At 45.7% G+C, this 15,641-nt stretch overlaps 1 protein-coding gene across 1 annotated transcript; it reads right to left on the bottom strand.

Annotated features, from left to right (window-relative positions):
* Positions 1-477: 477 nt before the first annotated feature.
* On the bottom strand, positions 478-9,117 carry ETFBKMT (electron transfer flavoprotein subunit beta lysine methyltransferase). The gene is made up of 4 exons (XM_063319267.1): positions 8,836-9,117; positions 5,195-5,638; positions 2,024-2,154; positions 478-1,288 (listed from the first exon to the last, which is right to left on the bottom strand). The coding sequence occupies exons 2-4, from the start codon at positions 5,512-5,514 to the stop codon at positions 924-926; spliced, it is 816 nt and encodes a 271-aa protein (XP_063175337.1). The 5' UTR covers positions 5,515-5,638; positions 8,836-9,117; the 3' UTR covers positions 478-923.
* Between the last annotated feature and the right edge of the window lie 6,524 nt (positions 9,118-15,641).

Genomic DNA, 15,641 nt, shown 5'->3' with positions numbered 1-15,641 from the left:
CTCTGCAGGGGATTCTTCCTTGACAGATGTAGCTAGGAGTGATTCTGGAGCTTGGCCAGCAACTTCTCAAGAGAAGAGAAAAATAATTATATCTGACTTCTATTCTGTGTTTTTAGTTACCTTCTGTTCAGAAGCATCATGGAAAGAAAGATGTCTTTCTAGCTTACTAGCTTCCCATGATAATAAATGGCCTTTTTTACCCCTGCAAAGTTAGGGAACGTAGATCATTTGACCCGACTCTCAGGGCGATAAAGTTACCTTAGCTATTACTACTTAGTCACTTTCCACTTACTAAAAACTTTCACTTTGACTAGTGTTCAAGAGGCATGTTTTAGATTTGTGTGCAACTCTTAAGTAACCACTCTGGCAGCTTTGAGGAAGAGTACATTTTTATTATAGAGGGGAAGGGGGAGATTCGAATTAGTTATTTTGACATTCAGAAGAGATATCCAGAAAAAGAGCAAGGCACTTTAAGTTGAGCATAGTATGAGCTAATAATCTAGCAGAGAGCTTTATGAAGGACAGCAATAATTTTCTCTGTAAATAAGCTGCAAAAGTCTGAAAGCAGTGCAGTAACTTTTCAGCCACCATCTTCTCCCCACAGCAGTCTGCTGGATGTCCAAAATATTTCACAATGGTGTCAGAGAGCAAGACGTGAATATACAGGAAAAACATCAAGCATGCAAACTCTTACATGTCTTTGGATTTGCACTTCAGTGCAGGCCCCTGTGAATACAGTTTGCATGTAGTTTTTACCTCAATTGGAGCAAAAGCCTCAGTGAGTATGACTGAAATCAGTACAGTGAAGGTACAGTAATCTACTTTGCATCAACAGATATGTTCCGTGTTTAATTCCCTTTTTCATTTTACATACTTATAAAAAAAGCCAATGCAGCGAGACAAAATTCATTAGAAAGCCAGCTTCAACAGTTTTCTAAGTTATTTGAGGGCTGATAACTCCAGACAATACTTGATGTTAATCCATTGTTTTCTTGTCTAGTATACTCAGGAAGTGAATATTCTATAACTTTGTGCAATTGACTGCGAATGCTGTGGCTTAAAAACTGATGCCTGCCAGGGTCACCGATCAGCACTTCAGTTTGCTGTATCCTGATGCATTTCTTTAGCCAGTGATGCAGACCATCAGCAAGTTGTTCATCATAAAACATATCTCCTAGAACAATGAGGTCCCAGTTGCCAGCGTCTGAATTAATGATGTTCTTAATGGTGATGGGGAAGGGATTCAGGTGGTTCAGTTCGCAGTTCAAGATCATTGCCATTCCCGCAACTGGAGAAAAGTCAAAGTGAAATGAAAGTTACCTTTTAGGATTCTGCCATTCAGCCCCGTTAAAAATTTCCTTGACACATCTTTGAAGTTCACCTCTTAAATATTTTTGTTTATGCTATCTAGGGATTTCCACAGGTTTCATTACAGGTCAAAATCTGGCATAAAGTGACAGAATTTTATCCCCATTGCACCATGACACAGGGAAGAACTATTCCTGAATGGATACCAAATGGAAACCGGTCATAGAATCAAACCAGAATATCCAACTGCCTTAATCTATGCATGTACTTCTTCCATAACCAATGAGTAATTAAATTATGAATAAACCAAATTTGTAAATCAGTTATGGGAAAACAAAGTCTGGGAGAAAAAGGCAAAGTCTAGGCCCTAATGTATGAAAGTTCAGGAAAATGCTATGGTCTTACAGAGAAGCCAACTTGCTACCTGTGCCTGGAGTTCTCTTCCAAACCAGCCGTGATGGTGTATAGGCAACACTTGATAGAAATTTTGCGGTTTGTTCATTCTAAGGAGCCATGAAGATATACTATGTGCAAGAGAGGCTGGTACAATACAGGTTCTAATACTGGAAAAATCCATTCATCTTTCTAGCATTCTTAGAACTCTGTTTGGAACCTGAATTTCTCCCAAATGGAGCAAAGAAAAGTCTATGTCAAATGTGCTTTAAAATTTGACAAATATCTTTACACAGAGATGAAAAAAAAAAAAAGGCCTTACTAGGGTCAATGTCATTAGCAAGGACTTGCGATGCACCGCTCATCACAGCAGCTATTGCTGTTGCTCCACATCCACTTCCAAGATCCAAAACCGATCGTCCTTTAACAACGCGTGGATTATCTAAAATATACCTGAAAATAAAAACTGTTAAAGCAATGAACAAGATTATGCAAATTTGCCGTTTTGCATAACACTGCATAAGAATTTTTGCCATACATGGTGTCTTAGAAATATTCTACGTGTGCAGTTGGTACATGGCTCCTTATTTGTCTCTGCTGATAGAAAAGTCAAGAACCATCATCTTTCTCCCTTACTTCTCTCCCACTCCCCAAACAAAGAAAAATCCAGCCAATTAAGCAACATTTTATTTCAATCAGCTTCTCTGCCAGGTGACCTTATCTAATAAATAGACCTTATCTAATAAATGGGCACAAACTGCAAGGTGACTAAAATGCTTGGCATCAGAAACAGGAAAGTAAGAATTTGTAGAAATTAAAAGCAATCTGACTGAAGAAACATGAAGGTGTATTTACGGTGAATATTGCACCCATCAAAACACAAGGCCTACCCATCCCCTAAAATACTGCATATGCAACTACTTGGAAGAAGAGGAATTTCTTGTCTTTTCCTGAACCATGCAGGCACAGATACAAATTCTTCCAGTCTCCTTAATGTTGTTCCTGAGTAGCAACAAGAAAATGAGAATAGAGCAGTGGTGAGCAGAAAGGGTGTCTTCATCTAGTGGCTGACACCTGCCATGAGGAGTCAGCAAGCAAAAACCTCTAGGCTGGAAATGGAGAAGACCTGAGAGAAGGCAGGTTATTGTTAAAGATGATGAATCATGTAGCCATTACTGAGCGTTCAGAACTTTTAACAATTGCCTTGAAATTCAATCTTCTGCAAGGGGGAAGGCCCTAAGTGACAAGGGGGAAGACCCTTAGGTGACAAAAATTACTGCAAATTGCCATAAATTTACTACTAATTGCCATAACTTCTGTTAAAGTAGAAACAGGAAAGGATTCTACATTTGTGTTGTCTTCTGTCATGGGGGCTGATGGCTGACTGTTCACGCGGGGCTACTGGTAAGGACAGCTTTTGCAGGTGGGTTCCAGTGCAGAGAGCTGTGATGGAAACGTTAAGATTGATGTCAACAGTGAATAGATGGATGGATGGATGGAAATGTCTGGGCCTAGAAGCACCAGAAGGAATGGCAGAAGGAGGCCTAATAAGAGTGTCAAGTGTTGATGGCACGTAGATCCCACCACATCTGTATACAGATTCCTAGGAGCCCAGACAGGCAGAATAAAAGACAACCTACCCTCAAACTAAACAGTTCAAGCCATTAAGATGCCACAGCAGGAAAGTCAGGACCAGGACTGAAGATACAAAATACCCAGATCAGGAACCTAGGAAACATGAGGAGGACCTGACATTCCATGCCTCGTCCTACATGTCATCACAAGGAAACTCACCAGACAGCTTGGGCACACACAACTTGGTGCATGTGAGTACGTGGTTATGAATCCAATGAGTGGAACTTTCTCAGTGTTAATGAAAATCACCTTCTATGAGGTCTGGCACGCAGCGTTGCAGCATTATTTGCTACTTTGAAGATCCACAGATGCTTTTTTTCTGAGGGCACCCAGCAGGAAATGGGTGCCGAGGCTCAGCAGCTCAGCTCTTTGGCCACTCCTCCTCAGGCCATCACTTCTCTGAGGACAGCCCGTAGTTTACCAACGGGGTGGAGGACAGGGGCATGACCTCCACAGAAAGTGCTCTGTTTCCCCTTTCTAGGGGCAATGCTTGGATTTGAAATGACTTTCCAGCAGTAACTTGTGTAGAGCATGATCTGCTGCGAGTGCCTTGTTTCCAGCTGAGTGGTTCCTGAGTTACTGCTAATGACTGCGGTGACTTGGGACAGCTGGAATCGATTGCATCCCCTGGCACGCACACAGTGCATCACGCTGCTGTTGGAGACTGCTGTCTGCCATGCTGAGTTAACGAGGTATCTTGAGTTACACCAAGAGGAACATCTTGAAATAGACTCCTGATGTTGTGGCAATGCCAATGGGTGAAAGGAGCGCAGTTATGGAAGCAGCCTGTTTTCATGCTCCCTTTTTCTTTCTGCTTTTCCAGATTACGTAGCTAATTTCTGACATTCCCAATACATCAAACAAGTGCATAAGCAGTAAGTCAATAAAGTGGTGAAATCCCAGATAATTATTATTGCTACCCAAATATCTGGGCATATGAATCATACAATAACAGAATGTAGAGATTACCTTACCTAATGTAATTATGCAATGTTTAGGAGCACTCTAGTTCACCTACACGGCAGGCTAATCGACTCGCAATTTAACTGTAAAGCTCATCTTTTTCCTGGTAAAAACCGCCTTCCTATTTATGCTTTCTTGCAGAAAAACAGCAAAGCCCTAATTCAGATCCTTGCCTTTCATCTATGTGGGGAATATCTGACAGCTTGTTCTTTGCTGTGACAATTATGAACTTCTGCTGTTCAAAGTGAGAGATTTGATTTTACAGAATAAAGGTACCCTAACTAATTCCTGGGAATCAGGAACATTAAAGACATTTTGACAGTAAGTGTCCAAAATCAAAATGTGGCTTCTGATGTGACTAAAAGGCATCCACAAGAAGGCTTGACAATAAGGCTGCTGAAATCCTAAATGAGGAGAGTGATTCAGGCCAGCCACCACTCCAAGTGCATCAGCATAAACCTACTTTTCTCAGCAGACCAGACACACATCCACGCTGCTGTCTGTCTCCTACCAAAAAAAACCCCCATGTGTTACGACAAAATAGCAATCCTCCTGTTTGGAGTGACAATGAGTTGATAGAATTAAACACCTTGCTAGGTTTTCATGGCAACTGCACAGCCCTTCCACACATCCAAATTCAGCCCCGTTATCAACACACGCATTCCCACTGAAGACAACAGATTTCAACTTAAGAGCTGTAAGTTACTCTACATGCAGCAGGTACCAAAACTTCACTGCCAACCAGCAGAGATTGCGTCTCTCCTGTATAAGCAGAGTATGGATAATGCGCTCTCATACGAGGCAAATACACATCGCTGGGCATCACTACAAGCAGATCCAGGTCTGACATCCTGGGCCGCTGCAGACTTGACTTAGCAACTTTGGTGATGCGTACCTGGAGAGGGCTTGGCCTCCCGGCCAGTAAATTGCCCAGAAAGGGTCTCCGTAAGGCCACAGGTCAGGTTTTTCCTTCCAGAACTTGCAGCGAGGGGTGAGGAGGCGCAGTCGTATCTCTGGTGTGAGGTGCCCACTGCTGGTGACCTCTGTGTTCTCCTCCAAAAACGCTCTCACCTCAGGGTCCAGAGACTTGCCAGCACTCCAATGGTGGCAGCGCTTCCAGTGCAGAGAGGGGACTCCCCTCCTGCTCCTCCAAGCCTTGGCAAAGGTGTTCTGCCTGCCCAAGAGGAGGAGACGCTTCCAGCCGCGGAAGGCCATGTCTCCCCAGGGTCAAACCCTCCCCAGGAGAGCTCAGAGCACAGCTTATCTGATGACCACAGCAGGTGATGAGGCAGAAAGCTTGAAACAAACTCACAGGAGTGATAGTAATAGATGACAATTCCTGAAAGGAGAACAATGCTACGTAAGTGTTGTTTTTTCAGTGACTTCAAGGCTATGCACCACCAGGGCTTTAGGAAGAGAAGGTCAACGTGCTGTTGCATGACCATGAATGCATGCTTTGCCCCTGCTCAGAAAGGCTTTGAAGTCTGAAAGAAGTGGTGTTTAAGGAAGAAGCTATCAAGAGACCCATTCAGGAGAGTGCTATAAACATATCCCATGAGAAACAACCAGTTAGCGGGACAGTTGATAGAGCTCAAAATTAAACGTTCAGCCTTTTAACATCTCCCTCCCTCTGCCTTGAAGATATACATATGGCAAGCTACTCCCATGTAAGGTTCTTCATTGAATCTTAAGATTTTGCAGTAGGGCTCTGGCATTGCAGGGCCTGTGGGCATGGCGAAGGTTGTCAGTAGGTTGCTTGTGAGACACCATTAATTACAAGTGTTATAATGGTGGTGAATCTTTTATATGAAAGCATCTTTTTAAAGTTGAGCAATTAAAGGATTTCCTCAAAAGACTTTTTGTCCCTCAGATTTGTCAGACCGCCAGCTCCAAAATGAAAAAAAAAAAAAATATATCCCCAAGAACTGATCTTAATCAGAATACTCCCAATTTGTTGCTTTTCAGTCTGTATTTTAAAGGATCGGTTAGTCTTATGGTACAACAGTCTCAGGTGGATGCTACCACTGTAGCCCACTCTCTGTGAGAAACTATATAAACATAGAATCATAGAATCATTGCGGTTGGAAGAGACCAATCTAGATCATCAAGGCCAACCCTTAACCTAGCACTGCCAACTTACCACTAAACTATGTCCCTCAGCACTACATCTGCACGTCTTTTAAATACCTCCAGGGATGGTGACTCAACCATTTCCCTGGGCAGCCTGCTCCAATGCTTGATAACTCTTTCTGTGAAGAAATTTTCCTAATATCTATTCTAAACTTCCCCTGGCATAACTTGAGGCCGTTTCCTCTTGTCTTATTGCTTGTTACTTGGGAGAAGAGAGTGACCCCCACCTCTCTACAACCTCCTTTCAGGTAGTTGTAGAGATCAATAAGGTCTCCCCTCAGCCTCCTTTTCTCCAGACTGAACAACCCCAGTTCCCTCAGGTGCTCCTCATAAGACCTGTGCTCTACAGTCCTCACCAGCTTTGCTGCCCTTCTCTGGACATGCTCCAGAACCTCAGTGTCCCTCACTCCAAGCTGTCTAAAGAGAGAGAAACTGAATCCAACACATTAAAGAAAATTAAGTTTTTAAAAGGTGAGACGTTCAGACTAGGTGAGCTCGCACTCAAAGGCCTTCTGACACCACTCAAGGACAGTTTTCAGGTCACCAGCAGTGAAGAAAAGGGGAATGGAAGATTGGTACACCAGAGTTTAGACTCATTTAAGAATCAGGAGAATGGAGAGTGGAGAGCCGCAGCACTCAGCTGACCGGAAAATGAAGAAGAGCCTCTCAGCACTTCGTCACCATCACCGTATTCTCCTCATCCACCATCTCTTGCAGACCCTAGGTCTTTCTGACGCTGATCCTGTAAGTATCCTTACCAAGCGGTGTCCTGAAGAAAGAGCAACTGTTTCCTTCCTCATCTTACTCTCTCTAACCTCTTTTCAATAGCTTGGACTTACATGCTTCAGGGCACAGCTTTTGAACCTCCCCCTAAGCTGATGGCCGGAGAAGCATTTAAGGCCTGTGCTTCCACAACAGTAAGACTGCAAGTACGGACACAAGGGAAACTGCGCTCTCTATTTTGCAATTGTTTTCTCTCTTCTGTACTGGTTTTCATGAAAAAGCAGAATGGTGCATGAAGAAAATCAACTTCAGCCCACTCCTGCCAAGTTTTCACAACAGAATAATTGTGGCCAGCTTTGCCATCTAGAGCTGTGCAGGTAATCCTTAAAAAAAAACTAGGCAAAGGGAGAACAAGAAAAATATGCTAACAAAACAAAGTCATATTTCATTACTTCAGTTTATCTGTCTGGATCTTTAGTAAAAGTTCATATGTGTTTAGTGCCATTTTTGTTGTGCACTGGACTCTGCTTTAGGTCCTGGGTTCAGTTCGATCCTTTACTAAAATGTTAAGCTGTGAACTTCCCTCCCGTAACACTTCGCTATTTAGGCTGATAGTCCAGTGAAGTCTTAGTTCAAATCATTGGCTAAAGGCTTTGTGGTTTTATTACACATAAATACCTGTGACTGAACAATTTGCCTTTTTCCACATTTGAGAATGCCATTCATCAGAGTCTATGTAATTAATGAATATAATTAACGAATGCCTTCCTTCTTGAAGGCAGAGCTGTATAATCCTCATCTGCCTAAGGGAAGCATGAAGTTAACTGAAATCAATCAAAGATATAAATCTTGTCAGCTAATGGTGTATGCTGCTTTTTTCCCATGAGTTGCCGCAAATTAGCAGGGCTGAGATATTTTGCATTGCCTGTCACGACGGTTACTCTTTTCAAATTAACTGCCAGTAGAGAAATATCTGCCAAGAGCTCCGTGCTCCGAATGCCAAACTGAGCTGAAGCGTTTACTGCAGGAAGGCGTCGGGACAGATACCCTTGCGTTGTGGCACTCCCGGCCTTCCCATCTTATTGGGAATAAAAATCAGTGGGTGAGCAGGACTTGGGAAAGAGGATGAAACCAAGCAAAATCCACCAAAAAAAAAAAAAATCCCGTGCAATTCAATTTTTTTTTTTTAAAAGCAGCAGGTGCCTTTGAAAGCACAACCATGCTGGCCCCACGTTTCCCATCGGGGGAAACCAGGCCGAACCAAGGCCAAGGCTGCCTGCCTCGGGGAGGGAAGGGAGAGAGGGAGGCAGGGAGGCAAACAGGCCGCTGTCACCCAGCCCCGCTGCCACCAGCGACCCGCCGGCGCCCCGGGCCGAGCCAGATCCATCCAGACCGCTCCCACCCACACAGCCCCCCATCCGTCACCCCGGCCTGGGCACCCCTCTGCAAAGCGGCCGCCAGCCTACGGGAGGGCACGAACAAGGGGAAGGCCGACACCGGGACCACCGCCTGGGCTGGGCTGGGCTGGGCCGTGCCGTCCCGCCCCGCGCAGGCCGCTGCGGGCCTAACCCGTCCGGGCCGCCCGCCCCACCCCCGCCCAGCCGCGGCCGCACCGCCCCCCGCCGGGGCGGGACCAGGGCCGGGGCCGGGGCCGAGAGCGGGGAGCGCCCGGCCCCCACCTACCTGCTGCTCCCGGGCCGCCGCTTCCCTCCGCCCCGCTCCGCCCCGCCCCGCTGCACTGCGCGGGGGCCGGGCCGAGGGGGGCTGGGCCGAGGGGGGCCGGGGTCCCCGCCCGCCCTTAAAGGAGCAGTGGCGCGGAGCGAGGTGCCTCCGTTCCGGCTCCGGTACCGGCAGTCTTCGCTGGTGCTTGGGGTTGGGTTTTGTCCACGCCGCAGCGCTTCGGGCCCGCCCCTCCCTGAGTCCAGGGCCCGGTCAGCGTCATGTGCGCGCTCCGGTCCTGCTCGCTTTAAATGGTTCAACGAGGGCAAGTGCCGGGTCCCGCACTTGGGCCACAACAAACCCACGCAGCGCTACGGGCTTGGGGAAGAGCGGCTGGAAACCTGCCCGGTGGAAAACGACCTGGGGGCGTTGGTCGACAGCCGGCTGAATATGAGCCGGCAGCGTGCCCGGGGGGACAAGAAGGCCAACAGCATCCTGGCCTGCGCCAGGCATAATGTGGCCAGCAGGACTAGGGAAGTGATTGTCCCCCTGCCCTCAGCACTGGTGGGGCCCCAACTTGAATACTGTGTCCAGTTTTGGGCCCCTCACTACAAGAGAGACATTTTGGTGCTGGAGTGTGTCCAGAGAAGGGCAACAAAGCTGGTGAAGGGTCTGGAGAACAAGTCTTGTGAGGAGCTTCTGGGGGAGCCGGGGTTGTTCAGCCTGGAGAAAAGGAGGCTGAGGGGAGACCTTATCGCTCTCTACACCTACCTGAAAGGAGGTTGTAGAGAGGTGGGGGTCCGTCTCTTCTCTCAAGCAACAGGTGATAGGACAAGCGGAAATGGCCTCAAATTGCACCAGGGGAAGTTTAGAACAGATATTAGGAAAAACTTCTTCACCAGAAGTGTTATCAAGCATTGGAACAGGCTGCCCAGGGAAGTGGATGAGCCACCATCCCTGGAGGTATTTAAAATATGGGTAGACACGGTGCTGAAGGACATGGTTTAGTGGTGGACTTTGCAGTCTTAGGTTTACGGTTGGACAATACTATAATTCTATAAATTACTTTTTTAAAAGACTTGCGTCAATGTAAACTAGCTCTGCATTTTAAAGCAGTAATAAAAATCTATGTAGGAAAAGGAGTAATAACACGTAAACAAATTTCACAGCAGTGAAAATAGGATCTTTGTTTTTTCTTCCTCTGCACATCAGATCAAGACCACTGTCAAATGTGGTATGGCCTCGCCAAGGTGTCTGGATGCATTTGTAACAGCGACAGCTATTGAAGGTACTGAACACTGAAAGACCAGCCAGCCAGTGCTCTAATACCAGGTATGTCCCACAAGCAAGCTGCACCTCTGTTTTCCCCTCTTTGTGTTTCTCTTCCCCATTCTCTCTACCTTCCCTATGGGACATAATGTCCCAAATTTCACACACTGTGTTTTGAAAAGGCTCTTGTGCATTGCCTGAGGTGACAATTTTAAGTCCTGCAGCACTTGGGATGCCAGGTTTTTAAAAATAAATCTGGTGATTACACAGCCTAAGCCTGGATCTGCCCAAATCTCTGAGGTTATGAGGCCATCTAGTGATCTCCTGTTTTAGTACAATTAAAACGTGCTCTCTAGGGCATGAAAGCTGCTTCTAAAGCAGGGCTTTTTCTTTAAACTTGGGTGAACCCCAGTGTCCTGAGAGAATGTGGCCCCTCCATTCTGGGCTGCAGAGAGACTAGGATGAAGGTGATGCGCTGGGAGGAGCCCAGGACCTAGACGGAAGCTGGTGTCCACCTGCCATGTGAAGCCTGAAGTCCACAGACATGTTAAGCTGTAGGGATACTTGTATGCCTTTTACTCTTGTAAAGCAGGACTCAGGCTCAGCCTTTTTAGAAATGATCCCCCAAATTATATAAAGTTGTGGATGGACCTTTGCGGTTTAGGCTCAGGTGGACATTATTCCTTGGAATCCTTGGGGAACCATGAAGTTTCAAAAGTTTTGAGTCTTTCAGCAACTCTTTCTGGTCCTCTCCAAGGAGGGAGCCATTGAAAACACTCATAATACCTAAAAATGTGCATAAAATGTGCAATTCAGGACACAGGTCTTTGTGCCCTCTAGATACTCACCACCATGCTAGGAATAAAGAACTTGGTAAGGTAACAGGAAAATCATTATTTTCCTGTTGACCAGGCTGGATGGGGCTTTGAGCAGCCTGGTCTAGTGGGAGGTGTCCTTGCCCATGGCAGGGGGGTTGGAACTAGGTGATCTTTAAGGTCCCTTCCAACCTGAACCATTCTGTGATTCTATGATTATCAACATCAGCTTAGGATGCCATGTAAGATGTGGTAACAGCTTTAAGCATACTGACAGGTGATGATGCACCTCTACTTTGCACATTTTATTTTATGCCTGAGAAGGTTCTCAGGGAAATCCGACAGGAAAGCTTTTTAACTTGGATCTTCAGCCTCTTTGATTAGGTATTTTAACAAGTAACTTCTCAGGTCTAGTTTTTTTGAACTCCTGATACAAGGTATCACTCGCTAGATGTGTGAACTTCAGTGAAGTCACTGCTGTCTAGTACAGACCAACATCGCGCTGAGGCAGTTAGTTAAAAATAAAATCTTCCCTGGTTGCTCCCAGTTTAGGGAAGCTGCTCCTGGTAACACTGGCTGGGATGTTAAAACCAGAAATCCACTCTTTCTTACTTAATGACAAATATGTAGTTATTAACATATAGATTCCTAGCATGACGTAAGAAAGCTCTGATACTGACATCTGCCATCCTTCTTGTGAAAGTCTAGGTAAATCACGTTGACTTTCAGGACATGCTTTGTGCTGATTTCTTCAGCAATGTATCAAAGCCTGTCCCCTGTGAGGAAAAAATGTTTAATTTCCAAAGGCTTTTTGTTTTAGATGGTGACACCTTGAGAATTTCTGCTGTTCAAATGTATGGTATACTGTGCAGCCAAATACCCTAACTGTGCTGGAAATTTGCTCCGAGGACAAGGATGTCTTTGATCACAACATAATATCGATTTGGTGTATCATGGAGGAGTGCAACACTGGCAAAATGCAGTTATGGAGTAGCACACAAGGGACTCCTGCGTGTCCAAGGGAATTAGCGGATTACTGGCTGATGATACAACTGCCCAAGTCTTGGGGGAAATCTTGTTTGAGCCAATTAACAAGAAAGAAATGGAACTGCACAAGGTCAGAGAGAAGGGGAAAGCAGAGAGGAGCCACCTTCATGTTACCCAGCCCACAACTCATGATTCTTCATAGGTACAAAGGTTAAACTCAAAGGAAGGCAGGCCTGCAGTTTGGCAGCCAGGTGATCACCCAAGTTCATTCCTTCTCTTCTAGCTGTTACAGCCCCAATTTCAAGAGACCTTGTGGGGTTTTTTTGGTTTGTTGTGTGTGTGTTTTTTGTTTTTTTTTTTGTTTTTTTTTTTTTTGGCAAGGCCAGCTGCCACAGTTTGCTGCAGTGAAAGGATGCCTGCAAATTCACAGATGGGGAAAATGGATGGATTTGGAGTGCTGCTCATCTGTAAAAAGCATATTAACAACTTGATATCAACAGTCAGGGGTTTTGCACATCAGGATCAACTTGTGGTTTCCCAGAGGCTGTGGAAGCAAGTCATTATCAAAATGTAGCTGGTGCATTAGCTGGTAGCTAAGGTAAAATTGAAGATGAGACCTTTGGCTAGGTAAGGGAAAGGCAATTCAATTATTCCCTTGTGCCTTCAGCTACAATCCACACCTACTCATTTCTGAATCACAGTACATCTTTTGCAGTTGAAGAATAGATATCCTAGTGAAAAAGATCACACATTACCTGTAGTATGTCCTGAAAGCACTAAGTGTGTTTTTCATAGGATTGCCTTCCCTGCTGCCTCACCAGCTGCATTAGGTCAGGAGCAGAAAGGAACAGCAGCTGGCAGAGATGAAAGCATCAAGTACCTTCTGGCAGTGGATACAAGAAGGGGAATCTGCAAGGTGCAGCTTTTTTTTGGGGGTGGAGGTGGAGTGATGAAACAAGGAGAAGCTGTGTTAATCTGACCCTTGTGCAGCTGCAAATTCAGTCTTCCTGACGTGAGAAGTCCTGCAAGAGCCTTGATGGTAAGACTGAGAAGTTGAAAGCCATTATCTCTGAGGTCATTCTTAATTTTGTCTTTTGTCCACATGTGCAATTAAAGCATGCTTAGCCTTAGCTGGCTGCTTTTCTTCATGCACAGTCAGTCACAGGAGCATTTTTGTCACATAGATGAAGAATGGAAAGACATATAGAGTCAGATGGTTTGTGCTTCTCATTGGTGTATTGTTTGGGTATTTGTTTTGATGTTAAAACTAGAGGGCACGTATTTTCAAACCCTGTTTTTAAGCAGCTGAAGTCTCCTTGAAGTGATGGGACTCTGACTCCCACGTATCTCTTACAGTAATGACACTTGGGCTCCTAAGTTTCAGGTTCCAGCAATATTTTGTGACAATTGGCTAGCATGAGTGAAACCTCACCGTGAAGGAAAATTAGCCAGAAATTTTGTGGCAATTGGCTAGCATGAGTGAAACCTCACTGTGAAGGAAAATTGGCCAGAAAGCAGTCAAGCCTGATGAACATGATGTTCATCATTGTGATGTCCAGAGTTGTGTCCTGTAAAAACAGGTGCTCTGGTGGTCTTAGTTGTACAGCAAGAAGATGGCAGCACAGGCAGCAACCAAGAGGAAGCAGCCACCACGTTGGCACAGCCACTTTGAGGTGACACAACTGCCTGTACCAGTGCACTGAAAAGAGGTGGTGGCAGTGGGCAGTTTGCAGTGGGCTTTATTTGTAGCCCCCTTTGGTCTTCCACAAACTGAACCATCCCTGTTATACTTCTTGTACTGTTGTGATGCTCCTGTGGTCATCTATAATAGCTTCCGGATGCCAGTGTCCTACCTTGGGTGGCCAAGAGTCTGGGGACACAGCAGTCTGCAAGAAGGTTTTGTGTATCCCCAAGGTTATCCAGCTCTGGAGCCAGCCCAAGGTGGGACACAGCTGTAGAGGGAAGAAGCCTGTAAATAGAGCTGAGCAATGGCTGTGCCTGGTGTCACAGCATTTATTTGGGTTTTTTTGTTCGTTTGGGGTTTTTTTTTCTGTGCTTCTCTGCAAAGTCCTGAGAGAGAAAGGCAATGGAAATTGAGTGAAAATGGGCAGCCAGGGAAAGGGGCTGCTTAGCCCAGCCTCTCCAGTCTGGTCTCCAGACAACCTGAAGCTGCATAAGTTTTTCTGAATGAAACAAAGACATTATCCATGGCCTCATCCCTCTTGACCTCCTATGACAGGAAAATTCATCCTGCCTGCCTTCTCTGCATGGCTTTGTCCCGCATCCCTGCCATGTGTGATGTACCAAGGGTGATACGCAAGTCTCGTGACTTCAGTATATTTCTTAGACCTTAGTTTTTCCCAGATGGACACAACAGAGCTAAGACAACATTTAGTCTGAAGCATGAGAATATGACCACAGGTGCTTCCCAAGCTTAGCTGTCTTTTTTGCCAGGTAGGCTGGATTCACTACTGTGTTTAAATTTATGACTAATTCCTTCTCTTTTCTCCAGGCAGAGAAATTGTTCAAGCTTGCTCCAGAAATAAAGCCTGAAGCCATAGTATGTTTGGTCATCTGATTTTAAGGATCATGCTAACAGCCATTGGTGCCAGGGATAAGGTAAGCAATTCAAGTTTTCAAGGAGCTGTATCAGTTTATAGCAGCCAGTTGATTTTTGGAATTCAAATTTCTTAGTTTCCTACTGGTGCTCGGAGCCTGGCACCAGCTGAACTCTTCCATTCACCTTCCTCGTGGTAGTCTGTCAAACATCTGGACTCTTCCAGGGACCTGTAGACAGAGAAAACGATGGAGATCTGAGACAGGTAAGACAAACAGGTGGTGCTTACTCTCTAGAGCTCCTGGAGAAAGCTGTTTGCCAAGGGCCGGATACAATATGCCTCCTCTGTTGGCTGATGTTTGCTATTGCATCTGGGAGGGTTTCAGGGTCCTCAAGCAATTTAGTTGTGAGTCAGGGTCATGCTATGTCAGAGCCTCTGCTCTTCACTATTTTGCACTAGTATCCAAAGGACATGTAAAACACGTGATACCACTGCAAGGATGCCCAGAGGAATGGAAACACAGCTCCCCTGCAACATCACCCAGCTCCTTCACATGATGAACAGGCTGGAGCTTAAGTTCAGTGTGACCTAGGACAGAATAGCTGCTATTTATGCACGTGGAGGCACGGGAAGGTCACAAGGGGCTGGAAAAGGACTCAGTCTTTGGATCTCTCATCAATTTGCTGTGGTATCCTACAAAGTGTTAGTTCCACTGGCTTTCCCATCCATACTTATGCAGCATATCCTCCAAAAGAGTGTTTGGCGCATCTCTTCTTTACGATACAGGCTACTCTCTGTTACTTTTGTATAAATACACTCATGACCAGGTCCATGGGGTTTCCTTACAGAACAACTTAAACTGACATTAGCCCATATATAATGTCTTTGTGCATTTCAAGCTTCTCCAAGCTTGGTGTACTGGCAGCACACCGCAACTTCCTTCACTGCAGCAGAGGAGATGTTGCAGCTGCACCCAAATGGCTCGGTGGGAGCAGGCTCGCTTCTAACAGGGTCTGTTACCTGTGGGGCTGGGCAGGTTGCACGCAGAGCCCCTTAGATGGCTCCTTGTCACAGCCCTAGGGCTCCTAGTAGTGAAGGCAACCTGAGAGACCCCCAACCCTGCACTGTGTGATCTCGCGTCTTGGATTTTATCAGCGGAGGCACCAAGCTTCATGCAAGCAGCTGTATCCAGCTCGAGTAG

This window comes from Chroicocephalus ridibundus, chromosome 1 (genome assembly GCF_963924245.1).
Source record: "Chroicocephalus ridibundus chromosome 1, bChrRid1.1, whole genome shotgun sequence".
Classification (NCBI taxonomy): domain Eukaryota; kingdom Metazoa; phylum Chordata; class Aves; order Charadriiformes; family Laridae; genus Chroicocephalus; species Chroicocephalus ridibundus.
Note: the sequence above shows the minus strand (reverse complement) of the source record. Positions and strands in the feature narration are given on the sequence as shown.

Coding starts and splice junctions, on each gene's coding strand:
- ETFBKMT (XM_063319267.1), bottom strand. CDS start 5,514: ATGGCCTTCCGCGGCTGGAAGCGTCTCCTCCTCTTGGGCAGGCAGAAC. Junction 2,155..5,194: donor GGAGGCCAAGCCCTCTCCAG/GTACGCATCACC, acceptor TTTTATTTTCAG/GTATATTTTAGATAATCCAC. Junction 1,289..2,023: donor TGCTAATGACATTGACCCTA/GTAAGGCCTTTT, acceptor ACTTTTCTCCAG/TTGCGGGAATGGCAATGATC.